Source organism: Papaver somniferum, chromosome 9 (assembly GCF_003573695.1).
Source record: "Papaver somniferum cultivar HN1 chromosome 9, ASM357369v1, whole genome shotgun sequence".
NCBI classification, from domain to species: Eukaryota; Viridiplantae; Streptophyta; class Magnoliopsida; order Ranunculales; family Papaveraceae; genus Papaver; species Papaver somniferum.
Genome location: NC_039366.1, coordinates 173,177,576 through 173,200,596, shown reverse-complemented (window position 1 = coordinate 173,200,596; position 23,021 = coordinate 173,177,576). Strand labels below are relative to the sequence as shown.

Genomic DNA, 23,021 nt, shown 5'->3' with positions numbered 1-23,021 from the left:
CAACCATAGGTTATAATGTGACCAATCATGTCTACATAGTGTTCTTAGAAATTCATTCAAATGTTAATTATCTCGCAGAAATAATTTATGTGCATTTGAAAATATTTGACAGAGAAAGTACGTATACCAGGTACGTGTACTCTTCCTTGTTCGTGACTATATTTGTCATGGTACATGTACCGGGTATGTATACCCTTAAAAAAATATAAGTTCCATAACTTGCAAAACATTCCGGTTTGCGTACAGGGTTTGGATACCACACCTGTTTCAAAAACAACAGTTCATTTTGGTATGCATACTAGGTATGCGTACCATTCCAGGTTCACGAGTTCACAGACTTTTTGTGGTATGGATACTGGGTATGTATACCACTAAGTAAATGTTGACATATAGATACGCCGGTACGTGTACTAGGTACGGCTCCGGACCTATAACACTTTTCCCAATTTGTGAAACTGGTATGCATAATGTCATGTATCCAGATTTACAGTAGTTCTATATTTCTATCCAAATCAATTTGAAATATTCTCAAATAACATCAATGACACATATCATTGTTCCAGGATATTTTCAGATGATAATTTTGAATCACAATTTTGATTATGAGCAATAAATTGTTCTTAACCGAAATTCATCAAGTATAAAAAAAAATTCATTAAGCTTAGTCATATATATTTTGGAAACTAATTACCAAGATAAACTTGACTCGAAATTCTTGATATGCTTACAATAGTTTAATTAGTCATGTGACAACATCTCATAGATAAAAGGATGAATATAACTTGAGAAATAGGTGGTTCAATCTTCACTTACCTTTTGTTGAAGAAGTTCTCCAAAAGCTTCGGTCGATCTTCGACTTCAAACGGTAGAACGCAGTGATGTCCGATTCTCAACTACATACTTCTATCCTAATCCGATACTTAAATAATTGTAGACTAGAAATCAAGAAATAATTTTGACAACTAAATTTGACAACAAGCTTGAGATATCAACATTTATGAGTTCGACCGAGAAATGCTCGAAAAATTCTATTTACTCATTGTTTTTGGCATTCTATCTATAGACACAATGTTGTATGACTTTAGTATTATGATCAATTGCAAAGCAGCAGTTTCGAGTTCAAGCTAGTACTTGAAAAATATCGAGACATAAATCAGAGAAATGGTTTCCAATAGAACTTATCTAATAAAATGTTGGCAACAGTTATTTGTTCAACAAACTATGATTGCGGAGGAAAATTCTAAATGCATTGACTTGTATTTCATGTTCACAAATTTATTTTACCATTTTAGGAACTTTGATTTTATCTTAATGTTAAATCTCTTATTTATTCGCGCGAAAGAATTGATTCTACCAGTTTGCAAACTAGGTTGTTTTGAGATATTCCTGGACACTTTTAATTATTCACGTACACGAACTGATTTGATCAACCTAGATAGTTTTTAGCTCAATTACAAAGAACCTGCAAGACTAGTTTTTATGAATTCCGATCTCGAAAGATAGATTACAAGATTTGTTCTTGTTGGAATTCGGTTCATGTACAATATGGATACATACTAGGTTGACCTTGTATACAATCAGGTACAAGGATCTTATTCTGATAGATCATATTCGTTATATTGTCTATATAGGTTCATGAACGAAAATATTGGTGGTGTACTAGATACCTTTTCTTTTTCATTACCAATCAATATTTTGAGTCACCATTTTAGAAGCTTCGGGAGGATTCCAATTATCTTTTAGCACTCCAAACTCGCATAAAATATGATATCTTTAACAAAATAGTTTAACTATCCTCATACTAATGCCCCTAGATTTCTATATGGAATAACGAGGAAACAAGTCCACCATGTAAAAAAATGGTTAAAAATCAACCAGTTGTGCTCTGAAAGTCAGATAGAAGAAAGGTAACTCCTTCCTTCATACGGGACATAATAAATACAAACCACTAAGTGGAGATAAGATGGATAAATATGTCTTATTGACGTGAATGTCATCCAAAGAAAATTTTGTTCCCAAGAATTAACGGTCAAGATATATAACGTACTTAGATATCGAGTAATGTTTATTCGTGCGCTCCAAATGAGATAACAAGTGACTAATAGGTTTCCCACTAAAGTGCAACTGACAATCGGCAAGACTGTCTGACAAAAATATTTCAAGTTTTGAATTATTACATTTACCAACACAAAATAAAAATATAAAGGGGCATAATACTTATGTGCGATTTATGCGAGTTAAAAGGGCAACACAACCAGATCATCATAGAACAAAACAACTACATACGATATGATGCAAAACGAAAATATAAAAGGAAAGAACAAAATGACATGTACAAATATAATAAATAGTCTCTCTACTAATTAACCAACCAAACAAACAAAGGCCACAATTACATAGAAAAGAAACAAACAAATAAGAACCACGAAAATAATATTCAATAGTTTCTTTGAAATAATACATCGACACAACAAACCAGTGTTTCTCGATGCTTATTTTCCGCATCAACAAGAACTTGGTTATCCCTCATGATAGATCTTCGACATCTGAAAACTCAGGCTAATTTTCACCAACAATCATAGGAGGTTAGACATTACTACAAGGTTATTAGTGTCATGAAATAGCTGCAAAGGTAAAACCTAGACAACAATAAGGAGAATATAATATGGTTGCATCTTGGGACATGTTTTAAGTTAACAGACTGTCATGCTCATCTAAAACACTTATTAGGAGAGTTGTCAACGTTGTTACTTCAAATGATTATAATTGTTGCTTTATCCGTCCAGGAATAATTAATATCTTTATTTTATCCCAAATTAAGTAATATTTTCAGAACAATTATTCTAAACAATTGGCGTTGGTAAATCTTAATGTAAAACAATTGAAAACGTGATTTATCGTGCTTAAACAACTGAAACTTGAGCTTAATTGAGCAGACTAATAAAGGAGTTAGTGGAAGAGGAGATGCGGACCCTATTAACTCTTTAAGGTCAACTCAAAGACCGCGGGAGAGTGGTTTCGTGACATCCACATTTTATTTTTCACATGGCGCATACTCTAGGATGCGTCATTGAATGAGATGAAGCTTCATCTTTGAAAAAGCGGGGGTCTAACAACCACACCCAATATTTCGTTTGACAATCTGAATAGACAAATTCCAATATACTTTCAAGAGAATCAACTAGACAGTCAGACTCAACCTAGAGAAAAGTATATCAAATATTTTTATATCTCTATCTCTCAATTCAATCTGCAATCAACAAATAGGAATTTGCATTCTCGATTGAATATAAGAGAAGTAACTTGAACGGTACCAAAGACTAATGTTCAAGGATCAATCAATTTCAATCAACAACCAAAGGTTGGATTTACCAATTGATCGATTCAACGTACAATCTGAGATATTTAAATTATATAATAAAATATAATGCGGCAAAGAAATAACACAGACACCAGAATTTTGTTAACGAGGAAAACCGCAAATGCAGAAAAACCCTGGGACCTAGTCCAGATTTGAACACCACATTGTATTAAGCCGCTACAAACATTATCCTACCAATGAACTTCAGACTGGACTTTAGTTGAACCCTAATTAATCTCACACTGATTCAAGGTATAGTTGCGCTCCTTACATCTCTGATCCCCGCAGGATATTACAAACTTGATTCCCTTAGCTGATCTCACCCACAACCAAGAGTTGCTATGACCCAAGTCGAAGACTTGATAAACAAATATGTCTCACACAGAAAAATCTATTGGAATAGATAAATCTGTATCCCATAGAAATACCTATGAGTTTTGTTCCGTATTTTGATAAATCAAGGTGAACAGGAACCAATTGATAAACCAGACTTATATTCCCGAAGAAAACCTAGTATTATTAATCACCTCACAATAATCTTAATCGCATGGTAGCGAAACAAGATATTGTGGAATCACAAACGATGAGACGAAGATGTTTGTGACTACTTTTTATCTTACCTATCGGAGAATCAATCTCGAGCAAATCTTAGAGAAGATAATACTCAATACGATAGAACAGGGAAAGATCAGAACACACAACTAGAGAGAAAATAGTTAGGTCTGGCTTCACAATCCCAATGAAGTCTTCAGGTCGTTAACCTACAGGGTTTCGTGAAAAACCTAAGGTTAAAGGAGAATCGACTCTAGCTTATGCAACTAGTATCACACAGGAGGTGTGGGGATTAGGTTTCCCTATTGCTAGAGTTCTCCTTTATATAGTTTTCAAATCAGGGTTTGCAATCAATGTTACCTCGGTTACAAAGCATTCAATATTCACCGTTAGATGAAAACCTGATTAGATTCAAGCTAATATTTTTCAACCGTTAGACCGAACTTAGCTTTTTATACACAAATGAAACTTACCTTCATTTAGGTTTAAGTAACCATACCTAAACGTGTACACCATGTTGGCTCAACCGTAATTAACCGAGGTTAGCTATATGAACACTCTCATATCAACCTTATTCATCTTAATCATAACTAGTTCAAATGACTCAAATGAAACTAGTTAAAGAGTTGTTCAATTGTTATATTCTCATAGAAGTATATAAGAACACAATTGAAGCAAAATCGGTTTGATTCACTCGAATCAATTCATGAACATTATAGCCACGGTTTGCAAAGAATGCATCCTTAATATATAAATTTATTAGTTCAGGAGCCAACCGAACAGAAATTCCTGGACCTATACCTTACGCAAGTACGCGTACCGGTATATGTACTTGGTATATAGAATTTCACAACTTCAAATACGCATAAGGGTATGCATACTTTAGTTGCGGTCATGGATCACATACATGCAAGAATGCACACTATGTTTATAATCCAATGATGGTTAAGTATTCTAAACTCTATTTCAATCATTGAAACTTTTTTAGAGGATGACAATAGCCGTTTTGACACACTATTAGCATCAAAGAAATTTTCAAGTTATTGAAATAATCATAACGAAACATTCCAAGTCGACATCAAATGATTGTATCACACAAACCATGTAAGATGTTACTCGGCGATTTTCACATGATCATCTTTTGACTTTTGTCAAGAATATAAGATGAACTTGGTTGAAGAGAAATCTTACCAACACATATTTCGAGAAATATGTAAGCGGGTTAATCTCAGCTTGAATTCTCAAATGTGTATAATCGACAACTATATAGTAATATGACTTTTGTTTCAATATAGGAGATTATGTGGAAATAGACTTTCCAAGTAATAGATGAGTTTTAGTCTCCACATACCTTTTGTTGATGAAGTTCCACAAGCTCTCCTTAGTAGTTCTTCGTCTTCAATTGATGAACGTCGTGAAGTCTAATGCTCAACTACACAATCTATCCTAGTCCGAGACATCACTATAAGTAGACTATAAATCAAGACTTATAGTTTTCATCACTAACATTGACAAACAAGCTTGAGATAGCAACGCTTGCGAGTTCGACCGAGCAGTGCTCTAAAAATCTCCCCCTTTGTCAATTTTAGTGACAAAACTATCAATACATATGGATTACAAAATAAGTAAACTTTTTAGCTTCTCATCCAAATGCTTGATCTCCTTGGTTCTTCAACATTACTCGAAATATTCGTCGCTTCCAAGTACTCCAATGATTCCAAATGTGTTCAACTCTGCATCATCGTTGTTGAAGATCTGTAGCAATAACAATGAGTAAACAGTTGCTCTCAATCATTATTATACAGTGTCATAGTATCATTACACAACATCAAAGTTCAATTGTATCACAACTTTGACAACAGTACTATGGTGATATGTATCACTCCCCCTAGTCAATACTTCATCTCACAATGAAAACACTCCCCCTTACATAATGATCCGTAAACCATATGTATTTGTAGTGTGAACTACACATTAATTCTCCCCATTTTTGTCAATATAAATTGGCAAAGGTACGAAAACTAGTGCAATCCTCATGAAATTTTCATAGAGATACTTCATGACCAAAAGAGAATAACATACCGACTTGTTTCGATGATTTCACATAGTCGAAACTTAGTGCATTCATCAAGGAATTTATAAAGATACAAGATAACTCCTACAATATTCCACATCTGCACTCCCCACAAAGAGTTGGTAATTAAGCACAAGTTAAATTAAGAACTCTCCCCATAAAATGTCATTCCCGAAAGAACAACAAGAGCGACCTTACTTTTACAAGAAAAGAAGGATTTCTTTGGACATTAACAAATCACATGAAACATGAATTTGTATCCAAAAATCTCAATTGAATTAACCAAAAGGAAAATGATAAATTCAATTAGCCATGCTCAACATAAGAAGACTTACGGAGCAACACAGTACATACACAAGATGTGGATCAGGGAAAGACCAATACTGCGGAATAATCAAAGATTCATTCTATTTTTCATCACTATTTGGACAATGACATATAATAGACTTAATATTTGTAAACAAAAGTTCATCCTATATTCCATCAATATTTGCATAATGACATAATAGGCTTAACTTTTGTAGTCAAAAGTTCATTCTATCTTTTATCAATACTTTCATACCGATATATAATAGAGTTAACTTTTGGACAAATATGGGACAGTCAAGGTTCACGGACGTAAACAACATATCCCATAACAATTTGCAATATATAAAACCATAAAGATTAATATTTCAAAAATTATCTTCCAAATAAACTTTAAATTTTAAATAAATAAATTTGTTGATGATGGATTTTCGGCAAGGGCTAAAATCGTAAAATCATGATACTGCATGTTTCTGACCCGGCTTCAGGAACGCATGTGACTTCGTGTTTTACGATCCTTGAACTGTTTCACGATCTCTAACCGAGTATCTCTCATAGACACGATGAATATGTTTCTCGAAAGGCCTCCCACTTGCTGAGCGTTCGATGCTACGCATTTCATCGTGCCTCTCTATGTAGAAGAAAGATTGGGTGGTCCTCCATACATAATTGTTTGTTGAGAGGGCAAAACGCCTTCAGGACGTCGATGACACTCGTTGTTCCCTGACTACATAGTTTGAGCACCCTATACATAGAAGAACGATTGGGCGGTCCTCCATACATAATTGTTTGTTGAGAGGGAAAACCGCCTTCAGGACGTCGACTACACTCATTCGCTATTCCCTGACTATGTAGAGAGACCGTGTATAGATTCAGGCGGCTCTCCATACATAATTGTTTGTTGAGAGGGCAAAACGCCTTCAGGACGTTAAAAACGCTGCACGTTGTTCTCTGACTATGCACCTTTCAGAACGAGTATGATGCTTCAAATATCTCATATCTCGATTCTACAATAGATTGATTCTACCGTGACATTCACCGACTGAATTCCTAGAAGATAATTTATTCTATCTTATTACTCCGTTCCAAGGCTGATCCCCGGCTGATCCCATGGATTAGTAATAGATGCTCAACTCATTTTATTACTCCGTTTCATGAAGCATTCCCAGCAGAATTTCATGAATTAGTAATAAATACTTCGGCGTCTGACCGTCGTCGAGTAAGTCCTGAGAAAATGGTGTGTGTACTTGACAAATAATGCACAAACGAACACCCAAACACACGAACGAAAAATCAAAGTATGGACAAACGAGCGACTCATGGAAATAAAATAATAATTAATAAAATAAGCTAGAGGCGTGGGACCGGGACCAGCGACCAGCCGGTCATGCGGTGGACGGTCCCCTCCATTATTTTATTTCACTAAAATTTTATTCCCTCATCTCACTGAGATTCCCTCATCTCACAGGGTTTCCGTCACCTGAGCAAACTCCCTCGTTTGTGAGAAACTCTTAGCTTTCCATACTTTCATCAAACAAAAAATAGGAAAGGTGTCACGGGACGGGGCCACCTAGCCGGTCGGCCATGCCCTAGCCGTGTCCGGTCCCACACCTCACAATTCCTTATTTTCTCATATTATTATTTCCATAATCTCATGAAACTCCATCGTTTGACCGAAAACCCTAGTTTTTCAATATTTTCTCAAATATTGCTCAAACCATGGAAAATCCCAAAAGTCAAATGGTCACTCGACCGGCTAGGCTTCCCACGTCAAAAAATTAAAATACCATTATTTTAATATTCTCAAATTATCTGTCGCATGAGCAAAGTTCTTCTTGCTCATTCGAGCAAAAATTGAGAGTTTCAGTCAAGATCAAACTCTTCTGAAAATCCAAAACATTGCTCGAACGATCGTCAGAAAATACCAAAACTCTCAGTACTAATACACGGACACCGTGGTGACACGGGCATGCTTCCTTGACCGACCAAGGCCGTCCCTAAGGCTTGCAAGGAGCCGGTCCCACATATATTCACAATTTTGACCTAATTTGCTATCAATCGCTCGTATTGGGGCCAAACTCTCCCCAACCAACTTGGGACTCGCTCAAACGACTGGCAACTGGTCCTACGACCACCAAGTTCCAGTCCCATGCCCTCTTGGTCGTTCCCTCAGCTCTCCACAATTAGGTTTTACTATCTAACGCTCGCTCGAGCACTATTTTAATAAATGATCAAAACTAGCATTTGATCATTCTTTCACCAGCCGGTCAGCAAAGGACCCTGGAGCACGCTTACTCAAGCACTTTGGCACCACATGTGGTCGGTCCCTCCTTTACTCAATATCCTATTTTCAGTAATTCATCAATTGGCGAACAATTGATTGAAAATTAGGGTTTCAAACAAACGCTCGCTGAATCACAATTCTGAGCAGTTCAAACACTAATAATTTTATGATTGATATGGAAATCAACATCTAAATTAATTATATAATATTCGGCCCTGCCAATGTTTTAATTAATTATTATTTGGTCACACTACCAATAATCCATCGAATGAGCAATACTTGCTCATCTGCTCGAATATTGATCCAACTATCAATATTCATTAATTCACTGAACGAGCAATACTCGCTCAATTGATCAAATATTGATCCAGTTATCAATATTCAGTAATTCATCGAGTGAGAAATACTTGCTCAAACGCTCGATTCACAGTAATTTATCGATCAATTGCTGGAGTAATATTTACTCAGACTATCATCATTCATTCGATAATTGTGTCCTAGCATACGCTCGATCCATGAATGCTCCACTGAACAAATTTATACCCATTGTCTAATAAATCAAACGAATGACTAGTCAAATCCACGTTCGTGAGACATCAATCACGTCACATGGGGGGATATCCATTAAGGTTTTGGGCTGGCAGCCTACAACATGTGTGTTCATCCACGATGAGAAATGTAAGTAAGTCGTGCAAGCAGTTGAGGGAGTTAACAAAAATAGTGGGTGGACAATTAACCAACCCTCTCACGTATGAGGAACTGGTGAAACCACGATTTCTCACTTTCCCACTCTTTCACTCAAGCAACTGTCACACTTACTGGAGATCAATGTGTTTTACATTTTTCAGCAATATAAATAAGTATCTGAGTCCATGATTGAAAGTAAATACGAAAAACACACAGAAAATCCACGAGATATTGAACAGACAATCCATCGTCTAACCAAGAATCGTGTGACCAAAATTCTTTCAATCACTCAAACTTATTCATCATTTGCAGAAACCCACAACACATTCACATATCACTATTGATCTCACATACTCCTCAGCTTCCCTCCTACAGATCAACCCTCTTCCCTCTTTGTGACCGAATTGACTCTGGAACGTCCATTGACTTGGTTTAGGCCGGAGTCCTACAGATTGATCTCTCGAACTTAAAAGCACTTTCGTGCAGTGCATCTGTTTGAGGTTAGGCAGTTTGCTCGGTTGAGGAGTCTTCGATCGCTTGATCGTCCCTTCGTTCCCTAGAAAACCAGCAAATCGTTTTTCCCCATCTACAAAATTTAAAAACATTGCAAGATGAAAATCGTTGGCAATAACTATGTGTAATCACAATAATGGCTATTCCAAACCCTAGTTATCCTTCTTAAAAACACAAGAATAAATTCTCATAAAAAGTTTCCTAGACATTGAGACCTCTGAAAAATTCTTTATCGTCCCCGAATTCCTTGTTGTCAACATCCATGGGAACATAAGGTTCATGGAGAAAGGAGTCAATTCCAACAAACCTTTTGAACTGATGCCAAACCAGGGCTTTCTGAATTTCAAGAGTTCTCAAAGCAATATCCTTTATTTCCTGAATCTCCTTCCTTGTTTCCTTCAAATATTCAAGAATACCAGAAAACTTCTGAGAATTTGAAGGAACGACTCTTGGCTTCCTCACATTCCTTCTTTTTTCTTTTCAAAGTTGGAGGTAACGGAGATTTATCTTTTTCCTTTATGATTGTTGGCTTAAAAATCATATTAACATCTTTTCCATCGGAAGACATAATGCTTGGAGTATCCATATGACCGAAATTGTGAGAGGAAATCACAAGATAATCTCAACAAGCAGTCTTATGATAAAAGGAGTTTCAAGTGAAAGAAAAAGGAATTAATGTAGGGTATGGAACTTCTAAACATAGAAGTTCACACACGCACAACTCTCAACCCTAAAAAGAGTAGAGTTGTCGAGAACAACCCTCTCTTATTGATTAAACATGGAAGTCCCTTCCAATATCAATTAGATATGAAAAGAGGCACGAATTCCAGACTTGCAAAGCTCAGCAGAGCAAAAGAAAGAAAAAAAAATCTAAAATAATATAAAATAATTTTTTCCCCTAAAGCCCGAGGTGTGCAAAATCTTGTCTCTTTTGATCAGGCATATGAGACAAGATGCACTAACCAAGACAATTAAGTTGTGCTGGGGTGAACAATAATCTGTCCACCATAACCTTTTCGAAAGGAATTCATAGAGCCCTATTTCTCAGAATGTTTAGACCATAATTTTTCTCTAATGATCTAGTCTTTTCTTTGGAAACTAACTTCTTTGAAGAACAAATGCGTTTACATACCTCTGATGATTTTTGAACAAGTTTGAGCTTGTTTGCTAATCGATTCGCTATTCGTTGAAGTTTGTTGACATATATCATTTTGTGTTTGTACTTGAAACACTTTGAAAGTTCATGACCTTTGAGAGAACAATAAGAGCATGTCAACACAGAAGATGATTCAGACGCCAGAGATGTGTAGGCAGCTAGACACATAGTGGAACCTGAAAACTCAGAAAAAGAGTTTCCAGTATAAACAAGTAGATTCCTTTTTTCTTCCAAACCGGTTGAGATTTCTTCTGAAAGAATATCAAGATTTATGTATGTATTGCTACAATTATCAAAATCAATATTTTTACAAAGAAGTGCAACACTTTACTTTTCGTCTTCATTAGAATCATAGTTATCAGACATTTCATCAGAGTTGCAGCTAGACCTTTGTTCCCAGTGTATTTTTTTTACGATTTGGACACTCATTTGCAAAATGACCAAAACCTTTACACTTATAGCACTGAGGCATATCCTCGTCATCAATTTCATCTATATCCCTATTTTTAGGAGGAACATAATTATGAGGTTTAACTGATGACCTAGGTTTATCTCTGGAGAAACGTTTACTTCTCTTCAAAAGAAGATCCCTAAACTGCCTAGTGATCAGGGAGATTGAATTGTCAAGATATTCATCTGATAAATCAGCCTCGGAAAGATCATCTTCAGAGATGCAAACACTTTTACTTTTGTCAAGTAATTTAGTATTCTTTTGTGCTTTGAAAGCAACATCCTTTCCGTATTTGGATGCATGCTCATGATCAAATATCTTTAACTTCTCAACCAACGTATTTCTGGAAAGAGTTGCAAGGTTATTACCTTCAACGATGGCATGCTTCTTAGAATCATATCTGGATGGCAGCGATCTGAGAATTTTCATCACAATGTCCTTTTCAGGAATAGTCTTACCCAATGGAAAAGATGCATTAACAATTTCAGAAACTTTGTGATTAAACTCATCAAATGAATCTTCATCTACCATACAAAGGTTTTCCCAATCAGAATTTAGGTTTTGCAGCCTAGCTTCTTTTTCATAGGTATTCCCTTCAAATACGGTTTCTAAGATATCCCAAGCATATTTATGCACGTAGACACATGGTGCTGAAGATCTAGGGTAATGGCATGGATGATAGCATTTAACCCATCAGAATTTTTCTTTGCAGCGAGAATCTCGGCAAGTTCGTATGCACCAATATCCTTTGGAATAGTTGCATCTCTTTCTGCAACAACCAGAGGATTATAGCCATTAACAACATAAACCCATGATTGAAAATCACGCGCTTGAAGAAAGACACGCTTAACAATTTTCCACCATAAGTAATTTGAGCCGTCGAAGAATGGTGGTATACTTATGGAGATAACACTTTTGTCCATATTCGGATCACTACAAACACGGACTTATAAGGTCTTTAATGTGTTTGCCTGCTCTGATACCAATTAAAAAAGCGGGGGTCTAACAACCACACCCAATATTTTGTTTGGAAATCTGAATAGACAAACTCCAATATACTTTCAAGAGAATCAACTAGACAGTCAAACTCAATCTAGAGAAAAATATATCAAAGAGTTTTATATCTCTATATCTCAATTCAATCTGCAATCAGTAAATAGGAATTTGCGAGATCGATTGAATATAAGAGAAGTAACTTGAACGATACCAAAGACCAATGTTCAAGGATCAATGAATTTCAATCAACAACCAAAGGTTGGATTTACCAATTGATAGATTCAACGTTCAACCTGTGATATTTCAATTATATAACAAAATATAATGTGGAAAAGAAATAATACAGACACCAGAATTTTGTTAACGAGGAAAACCGCAAATGCAGAAAAACCCCAGGACCTAGTCCAGATTTGAACACCACACCGTATTAAACCGCTACAGATACTAGCCTCCTACCAATGAACTTCGTACTGGACTGTAGTTGAACCCTAATCAATCTCACACTGATTCAAGGTACAGTTGCACTCCTTACGTCTCTGATCCCCGCAGGATACTACGCACTTGATTCCCTTAGCTGATCTCACACACAACTAAGAGTTGCTACGACCCAAAGTCGAAGACTTGATAAACAAATCTGTCTCACACAGAAAAGTCTATTGGAATAGATAAATCTGTATCTCACGTAAATACCTATGAGTTTTTTTCCGTCTTTTGATAAATCAAGGTGAACAGGAACCAATTGATAAACCGGACTTATATTCCCGAAGAAAAACCAAGTATAATAAATCACCTCACAATAATTTTAATCGTATGGTAGCGAAATAAGATATTGTGGAATCACAAACGATGAGACGAAGATGTTTGTGACTACTTTTTATCTTTCCTATCGGAGAATCAATCTCGAGCAAATATTAGAGAAGATAGTACTCAATACGATAGAACAGGGCAATATCAGAACACGCAACTACAGAGAAAATAGTTGGGTCTGGCTTCACAATCCCAATGAAGTCTTCAAGTCGTTGACCTACAAGGTTTAGTGAAAAACCTAAGGTTAAATGAGAATCGACTCTAGCTTATGCAACTAGTATCACACAGGAGGTGTGGGGATTAGGTTTCCCAGTTGCTAGAGTTCTCCTTTATACAGTTTTCAAATCAGGGTTTGCAATCAATGCTACCTTGGTAACAATACATTCAATATTCACTGTTAGATGAAAACCTGATTAGATTCAATATAATATCTTTCAACCGTTAGATCGAACTTAGCTTGTAATACACAAATGAAATGTACCTTCATTTAGGTTTAAGTAACCGTACTTAAACGTGTACACATAGTTAACCGAGGTTAGCTATATGAACACTCTCATATCAACCTTACTTATCTTAACCATAACTAGTTCAAATGACTCAAATGAAACTAGCTAAAGAGTTGTTCAATTGCTATATTCTCATAGAAGTATACAAGAACACAATTCAATCAAAATCGGTTTGATTCACTTGAATCAATTCATGAACATTATATCCACGGTTTGCAAAGAATGCATTCCATAATATATAAATTTATTAGTTCATGAATCAACCGATTTTAGAACTTTAACCACTCAAGTATGCATACGGGTACGCATACCTAAGTAGCCGGTCTGAGTTTGGGTTCGCCAGTATGTAAACGGGTACGCATACTTAAGTACACTTCCAAAACCCAGCAGAAATTCCCGGACCTATAACTTACGCGAGTACGCGTACCGGTATGTGTACTTGGTACACAAAATTTCACAACTTCATGTACGTATATGGGTATGCATACTTTAGTTCCGGTCATGGATCACATACATGCAAGAATGCACACTATGTTTATAATCCAATGATGGTTAAGTATTCTAAACTCTATTTCAATCATTGAAACTTTTTTAGAGGATGACAATAGCCGTTTTGACACACTATTAGCATCAAAGCAATTTTCAAGTTATTGAAATAATCATAACGAAACATTCCAAATCGACATCAAATGATTGTATCACACAAACCATGTAAGGTGTTACTCGGCGATTTTCACATGATCATCTTTTGACTTTTGTCAAGAATATAAGATGAACTTGGTTGAAGAGAAATCTTACCAACACATATTTCGAGAAATATGTAAGCGGGTTAATCTCAGCTCGCATGAATAAATGTTTATAATCCATACTTTAGTTCCGATCATGGATCACATACATGCAAGAATGAATAAATGTTTATAATCCATACGGGTATGCATACTTTAGTTCCGGTCATGGATCACATACATGCAAGAATGAATAAATGTTTATAATCCAATGATGGTTAAGTATTCTAAACTCTATTTCAATAATTGAAACTTTCTAGAGGATGGCAATAGCCGTTTTCAAAAACTATTAGCATCAAAGCAATTTTCAAGTTATTGAAATAATCATAAAGAAACATTCCAAGTCTACATCAAATGATTGTATCACATAAACCATGTAAGATGTTATTTGGCGATTTTCACATGGTCATCTTTTGACTTTCGTCAAGAATATAAGATGAACTTGGTTGAAGCAAAAGCTTACCAACACATATGTAAGCGAGTTAATCTCAGCTCGAAATCTCAAATGTGTATAATCGACAACTATATAGTAATACGACTTTTGTCTCAATATAGGAGATAGAGTAGAAATAGACATTCCAAGTGATAAATGAGTTTTAGTCTCCACATACCTTATGTTGATGATGTTCCACAAGCTCTCCTTAGTAGTTCTTCGTCTTCAGTTGATGAACGTCGTTAAGTCTAATGATCAACTACACAATATATCCTAGTCCGAGACATCACTATAAGTAGACTAGAAATCAAGACTTATAGTTATGATCACTAACATTGACAAACAAGCTTGAGATAGCAACGCTTGCGAGTTCGACCGAGCAGTGCTCTAACAATCTTAGGCCCGTATTGCATATTCTAGGATGCCCCATTGATGCATATCCTCAAGCCTGTGATGCACACTTGTTAAAGTGATATATCTTTTATCGAATTTCACCATTTGTAATGGTTTGTCCCTTATTATGATGCGTCATTGAGAAAAATGACGCATCACCTCGAACTTGTGATCCATACTTGGTGTAAATGAGGATTCTTGCTGCAGAATTCATCATTTTGCAATGGTGCATACTTGATGATGCATTGCTAGGAGCAATCATCATCTTAAACTTGTGATGCATACTTGGTGCAAGTGATGCATCAGCTTGTCATTATGATGCTAAGCTTGTACTTTACTCAAAGATGCAATATTATTTATGTTGCTTATTCCAGGGATGCATCATGGAGCGGACGATGCATCGTTTAGTCGAATATTGCATCCAAACGAATTTGGGTAGTCATGTGTATCATTCTTCTCCCTAATTTCTAAACGTGGAAATGTGAATAAGACTTATACAAGGAAGAGACGTCGGCTAAGATCTAACATACATCATTATGGTGCATTTCGCAAATTAGCCATTGGCCGAGAACGAGATATGCATCATATGCATCTACTTGGCTTTCTTATGTCGCAAAAATATATATAGATACTCGGTACATGACACTTAACTCTCAAATTCTTATTTGTTGAAATGTTAATAAGACATATATAAGAAGGGAGGGTTGGATGAGGGAGCATATAGGGGAAATGCATTGACGGTAAAGCATACTTGATGCGAGAGCATCATCATGCTGTATTGCTTACGAGAGGATATTTCATGATGAGTAGGTACCGTTATCATTATGTGTTACTGATAATCCATAAGTTTGATGCATTTCGAAGGAAAGGTGAATATTTTACCAATTTTTATGTCCCGAACAAGAAAATGCATATTTAAAAACTAAGTGGCATCAGTGATGTACAATCTTGTGCATCACTTGAGTCCCTTGGCATATATGAATTAAGTTTTACTTGGCCTTTGTCCCTTGGCATCGATGTTTGCTTTCCGTTAATAGGATCGAGTTGCGAGTCCTATTCGAGATGACCCTTCGTGGTGAATTGCGGTATGTACTTGATCCCTTCATTATATGGGTTGGGTGCCTCGACAGCCTCTATGCCCCACATGGTCCAACACCTTCATATAATCTAATTGAGAGATAACTGTGGTACACTTGAGGTAGTTGTAGTATATTCCCTGGATTTTTATAATGCCTATTTAGCTATACGATATTGCATGTACATAGCCAAAAATAGCAAGCTAAACGAATTGTGTAAGCCACTTACATCACAAGGATGATGCATGTGATGTGTCTGGTTGCAGCACCCTTGAAGAGAGAGAGAAAAAAATATTCTTAAGCTAAGAAATGTAAATAGTTGAACTGCCATGGTTATACCATACATCTTCTAATGAAAGTATTATTCTCTATGAACAAAAGAGAGTGCAATTTATATATGTTGCAGAAATTGTATGGCCTTGGCTAGGTATAACTTTGTAATAAATCAAGACGTTAACGGTTACCAATATATAATAATCAAACAGTAAGGTATAATATCATCACTGGGCTTAAATTATTGTGTAAGTGCAATCAAAAAGAAAATGAGATCGCAATGCAATGAACAAAAGGATAAGCATTTAGAGGGTGATAATAGGTTTATTAAAATCCGATATTTCAGTAGGATCAGATTCTGGGACTGAATTCATTGTCATATTCCCAATCCTTAGAAGACTTCCTGTCGCAAGAATCGCTTGAGGATTCACATCATGCAATGCTCTAGCATATAGGCTCCTAGATGCTGCCAGTGCAGCTTCTTTCAGTTCTTTCGACTCGACTGGGCCCATTAAACAATGGCCCAAAATCCTCAAAGCAGGTTGAAGAAGTTCCCATGGTAAAGGAATTCTGCCTTCTTTCTTCTCGTATTTCTCTTCTTTATTCTCTGTCAACCCAACGATTTCGTCACTAGAAGAAGTACCGGAACCAGCATCACCATTACCACCACCATCTTGGCCTAAATATTTCTCTTTAACGTTTTCATCAGTAATATATTCACTACTGATTCCATCATTTTCATAACCAGCCCAAATCACACAAAACTCACAAAATTCAATCTTAGAAGGAATGGGCATCAATGATATTCTACTATGATATAATTCTAATGCAACACCAATAATCCTAGCTCTTTTAGTCGATCTAACCGTTCCATGCGGTTCTAAACTCGGTGACAAAATCGCCAAGTTCAGCTCCGTCGAGTTATTTTTACCCGTCGCTCTAGTTTCATGATAAATACTTGAATGTGATAAATCCGGAACATTTACTGTTATCGGCTGGCCACCACGAAACGTCGTCTCATGAGCATACAAAGCTAATAAAATAGCTTCAAACCCCGCCAGGGACTTTCGTAGACCAGCTCGAGAAAGGTAAAGCCCTGCTATAATAGGTAAAAATCTTAGTACTACAGTTTGCAGATTTGGATCAGAAGATTGAAACGTATCGTAAAGCCAACGGCAAAGATTGTTATCACCGGCGCCCGAATCAGGTTGCTTGAGATGAGAAGATATTGTTTCAGCAAGGTGAGAGTCATGGAGCAGAGAAAAAGCTGGAGTGTCTGAGTTAATGAGAGATGAAGGAAGAGGATCGATTATGAGAGCGAGTGATTCAATTACTGATTTTGCTTTCTCATTTGAATTTGAATCTGTTTTTGAGAATTCGATTATAGAACTGTCTCTCGTGTGGTGGTGGACAGACATTTTTTAGGTTTTTCCTTGGAAACGGATGAGAGAAAAAAAAAAGGATATGGGATGATTTAGTTTTGGTTAGGAGCGAATGGAGGAGAAAGAATAGTAACCGTGTTTGAACGTAACTGATGGGACTAGATTCGGAGACGGGCGATGTGGCCAAGTGTGGTTGTTTGTTATCCAGTGAGTTTGGCTGTCGAAATGTTGGTTGATTCTATTTTAGGAGGAAGTGTATCCACGTGGATGAATTATTTGTTGGCACAGAAGCAATGCCACGAGTGGAGCTGACCAGATCATTCTCTTAAAATATTTCCGCATCCAGAAAAATGATGCATACTTTTATGCAACCATGTATCGAATACAAAATATAGTACGCAAATTATTCTTGCATCCAGGAAAAAGGGTGCACTACTTTTTCTTTTTACATTCACGCATTGATATGCTTCCAGAAACAAACAGGGTCCGCGACTCCGCGCAGTGTTTAGGCATCCTGAAAATGGTGAACAATGTTCTTGCGCCTTGGAAATTTTGATGCCCAGTGTGCGTGCATCCAGGTGCTGCTACATTAGTTTGGAAGATCAAATCAGGGACATCTCAGATATTTTGATTAGTTATCAAGTTGCAGCATACTTTGTATGAGATATTTGTTTCCTTTTGTTCCAAAAGTTAAATATCTAAAAACACAGTGTATAGCAAAAGAATATTTTGATGCAAAAAATATTAAGTAAAATTTATCGATCAAAAAGAATATTAAGTAAATTTCGTTAGTGTTCAGCTCGAGGTAGTAGACCATTCGATACATGGATATGTTAAATAGACTTACATCTCATTCAACTCAACAAGTCTATTGCTGCAAGTGCGAGATACAGCTTCTTCAACTTTGGGACGAGAATTATGAAATAATGTGCTGCTTGATGCTCTTCCATCGAGAACCACCACCTCTGTCATAAATACTGCACATACAGGTCGGTGATCAGAAAACTTTGATTCCCCTCGCACATAGGATAGTTGTTCAATTCCGTTTCCATTCCATAGTATTCGATCACACCTGCATTGTACAGCATGACAGGTTATTAGGCAGTGCCCTGAATAAGTATTGGTATTTGGTCATAAAAAGATGCATATTTTGATCCGAACATGTATGTGTATATACCATGCAGGAGTTCTCCTCTTCTCTTTCGATTTTACAGATTCTCCAGAATAAGCATCTGAATCTATTGAGTATTTATATGTGGGCGCGAAATAAATTTTTCCTTCTTTCCATCCCTTGAATACTCGTCCGGCATCTCTTTCAATTCTAAGCTATCAAAAAACAAAAAATAGAAAATGAAAGAAGAATTATAAGTGAAAAGGTGAATGTTACGACAGAAATAATATATTGCATGGAAGAAGATTAGAAACCTATCTGTAAAGGATTTTGAGCTATTTACATGAAATTTGTTTTCCTTGGGTCATACACTGGATCTTACAAGTTACCTGATCTTTTTGCAGTAGTGCTTCCCAGTCATACTCCTGTAGAAGTTTTCTTGTTTCCGTGTAACTCAATGCAATCCGGTAATTCAAGTCGCCCAACCATATGATACGACTGACACACAAAATCCAGAATACTCTTAGGACATGCAATCGAAAAAAATGTAAGATTATCAAGGGTCCTTGCAATATATTGATAGATAAAAATACATACTCATGGTCAAGAATCTTTTCTGGAATCCTACAACCAGCCTTTTTGCAAATCTTTGGAAATTGGATAGACTTTAAGATTTCTATAACATCAGAATTTCTTCTAATCTCATCTCCTTCTTTCTCTCCAGAAGCTAAGTGACTTCCTATAAAACAGAAGCTTGTCTGATGCAAAGTCATGCTAACAGATATACAGCCCTGCACCATGAGAACAGTACTGTACGGTCAAAAAATAGAAAAGCTGACATGGTTTGCTTGCAAAATGCATCCTGTTAAACACAGAACATCTGAATAGTAATGTAAAAGTGGTTTATTAAAATATCTGGGTAATTATTTACCTTATTTCCAAGATAACCCAATATCCCACGCCCAATACAAGAAACTCTGAGGTGACCAATGTGTTGGACAAGTTCTTTCCTCACCCATATGGTAACAAAAATTCCAACCATTTGCTTGCACACAATCAGGCTATACTTTGGTTGGTTGCTAGAAGGAGGAGATGAAATTGTTGTCATCCTAACGCTACGTGTACCATCTTCATCATCTTCTGACGAAGAGTTCTGTTCAAAAAGATAGTTCTCTTGATACGTAAACTGCCTGTCCAATTCCACTGCGCAGTTACAAGTCTTTAGCCGTCTCTTTTTCTGGGTCCTGAAATTCTTACTTACTCTTCTGAGAGAAGGCTTATAAAAGAATGGAAAACCGCTACTATATTGTTTTGTATGTCTGGAACCAACGGACTTTCTGTCGAAAGTATGGGCATAGGAAGAACCCGGTGCAGACGAGGTGCTTGTTCGGTCAGAGTTGTCAGCTAACTGAGGCTCGTTTAGGCTATTGTTGATTAGGGATAACCATTTTGCTGCAGGCTGATTGTCTTCTATAACGAGAACATTTCCTGCATTCAATGGTACTATTTCCTGAAAACTGAAAATCCCCAAAGATAGCCAAATTCAGAAGTGAACAACATACTCTATGAGAACCAAACCAATCTAGAAACAGAATTATACCCTAAAACATAAATGTCAGATTTATCTTCAACGTGCAGAATTTTATCAAGATCCAGACCAGTATGAGGAGCTTTTCCCCCGACGTTCCATGTTGCTACAAAAATTCTACAAAATATAGAAGAAACATAAGTTAATGACAAAATTTGCAAAAGATATAAGAAGTATTAGAACAAAGTAAGAAAGGCAATTAGTAGAATACCGGAAGAATTCAATGCTTAAAGACATATGAGACAGTGGAATCGCTGAATGTTAGACCGCCAAGCTTTCCTGCATTCGCCAAATATGATTAAACACTACTTAGGCAATCGGTTCGATAATTAATAGAGGAAACAAGAAAACAACAATCCTAAAGACTTGAGAGGTGACTGACAAAGTAATTAAGCATTCAAGCTCCATAAGCAGGTTTATCTATGTGCCAAAAAATTAGTATACTATCATAATCAGGAATGTTTTGTGCACCTAGGAAACTGTTTTCATGTCTAAACTTATAATCCAGTACCATGCAACATGAAACGTAATGATAGTTATGGTTGTCACATAATGCTCCCTACATTTACTTGAGGCCAAGTTCAACGAATGATTAATCATATAGGCCTAAAGAGGCAAATGATCAAAAAGTTGAAAGGCTTTATATATTAACTATAAGTACCGTGGAAGAGAAACTTTACTTACCAGAAATGTTAAAGCGAATCGAGAAGTCCTTCTGATGGTGTTCCTCCTACCTCAATGTGATTTTGGAAATGAAACAAGTATAACTTGTAGTAGAGACAACAATGACCTATATATGAATACAGGACAGATAATGTTTAGCTGCATTTTCATTGGAAAGAACAAGAACATGATCCCTTTGATCTTATTCCATCAGGAAAAAACGGTAAAAGCATAGAATATATGTTGTGGAAAAAGAAAGATAACGCTTCTTCTCAAGAATTGGAATAAAACAAGTAATGGCTAAAATTCCCATCAATCCCTTTTCTCAATGCCCTGACTTCAAAACAAAATTCTGCATAAAATTTGAACAATTGGTCCGAACTAAAAACCTCAATTATCTAAACAGTGTAAAACTTAAAACCCATAATTTGCTAGAGAAAAAGAAAGATTTGTCAGAACACATTCGAAATAATTGAAGATCGGGAAAAGAATGATTGCATAAATCAATTATCACCTTTTTCTTTCTGCTAATCAATAATCAATCAGTCCAGTAGAAGAGGAATTCTCAATTTTATTGGTATGGAGATAATCAAAATATTACGTGGAAGGCTTAACTAATAATGATTTGGCGTATAAAAGAGCCAACGAACTGAATTTTTGAAGACCTTTTCATTGAGCGTTACCTTTTTCGAACTCTTAAAAGTTTTTGAAAAGTTTGTTTTTCATTTTCTAATGTTTATGATCCAAGTTGGTGTTTTAAATTCTGTTTGAGACCTGTAATGAACAGGCGTAAGACTTGGTATTCAAGAGAAACCTCACTTGGAGCCGTAGCGGTGGTGCTGAAATTATAGGTAATCTGAGAGACTTATACGTGGTACTATTTATTATTATTATTATTTTTTAAATACAATCAGCTGGCCGCCCAAAAACAAAACAAAAACCAAAAAAACAAGCCCAAGAACCCAGACACACAACAAGAAAAAAAAAACAGAGATTAAATCAAAAGCAACAAGCTCATCCCTGGCGGGTAGTGAACTTTCCAGATTTATCCTCAGCCAAAATTTCCTCAATCTCATAGCAGTTCTGGCTCCTATCCCATCCGACAAACATCTGATGAGAATGTTTACTTGCTAATCTTGACCGTCTTGAAATTTTTCAATAAGCACTGAACCCTTCTCCAAATTTGCATCATATTCGAAGGTGGCTTTGGATTTTCACTTTTCAACAACAAATAGACAATCATAGAATCCAAACAAATATGGATATCCAGAATCGTATGTAAAACAACAAGCTTAAGTTTCAAGCTCAACTCCTTGTGGTTCATGAGCAGGCACTGAGATGGGACTGCTACTTGTTGGGATATATGTTTTAAAATAATTATTTTGTACATATATATCAACAATTCGAGCTTGGCCTAATGGTTAAACATTTTGGGCCCGGAGGGATAGGTCTTAGGATCGAATCCCTCCCCCTACTGATGGGTGTATATATATAAATAATATATATAACATTAGTCCGGGAACGGGGTCTTGGGGCCTTGGAGCTCTCTTGAATTTGGAAAGTAGTTTTTGCTCCTTTTAAAAAGTTTTTTTTCAAAACGTTTTCACAGGTTTTAATTACAGAT

At 36.2% G+C, this 23,021-nt stretch overlaps 2 protein-coding genes across 6 annotated transcripts; both read right to left on the bottom strand.

Moving 5' to 3' along the window:
• Nucleotides 1–16,821: 16,821 nt before the first annotated feature.
• On the bottom strand, nt 16,822–18,110 carry LOC113308054. Its single transcript, XM_026556527.1, has one exon. The coding sequence runs from the start codon at nt 18,069–18,071 to the stop codon at nt 16,959–16,961; it is 1,113 nt and encodes a 370-aa protein (XP_026412312.1). The 5' UTR covers nt 18,072–18,110; the 3' UTR covers nt 16,822–16,958.
• A 299-nt stretch (nt 18,111–18,409) lies between these two features.
• LOC113308053 (type I inositol polyphosphate 5-phosphatase 10-like) lies at nt 18,410–22,040 on the bottom strand. Of its 5 annotated transcripts, none has more exons than XM_026556521.1 (10): nt 21,912–22,040; nt 21,419–21,524; nt 20,946–21,013; nt 20,747–20,851; nt 20,078–20,663; nt 19,744–19,937; nt 19,536–19,644; nt 19,213–19,361; nt 18,883–19,107; nt 18,410–18,619 (listed from the first exon to the last, which is right to left on the bottom strand). In XM_026556521.1, exons 3-10 carry the CDS (start codon nt 20,969–20,971, stop codon nt 18,541–18,543), a joined length of 1,473 nt encoding a protein of 490 aa, XP_026412306.1. In that variant the 5' UTR covers nt 20,972–21,013; nt 21,419–21,524; nt 21,912–22,040; the 3' UTR covers nt 18,410–18,540. The 5 variants fall into 5 exon arrangements, with proteins under 5 accessions (XP_026412306.1, XP_026412310.1, XP_026412307.1 ...); XM_026556525.1 differs by having other exon boundaries at nt 18,410–18,616; XM_026556522.1 differs by lacking the exons at nt 21,419–21,524; nt 21,912–22,040 and adding an exon at nt 21,246–21,318.
• Between the last annotated feature and the right edge of the window lie 981 nt (nt 22,041–23,021).

What these genes read in the sequence shown, in the direction of transcription:
- LOC113308053 (XM_026556521.1), bottom strand. Translation starts at nt 20,971, where the DNA reads ATGTCTTTAAGCATTGAATTCTTCCG. An exon ending in TTAAGCATTGAATTCTTCCG is followed by an intron (nt 20,852 to 20,945) that starts GTATTCTACTAA and finishes TATATTTTGTAG; the next exon opens with AATTTTTGTAGCAACATGGA. An exon ending in TGGGTTATCTTGGAAATAAG is followed by an intron (nt 19,938 to 20,077) that starts GTAAATAATTAC and finishes CTCATGGTGCAG; the next exon opens with GGCTGTATATCTGTTAGCAT.
- LOC113308054 (XM_026556527.1), bottom strand. Translation starts at nt 18,071, where the DNA reads ATGTCTGTCCACCACCACACGAGAGACAGTTCTATAATCGAATTCTCA.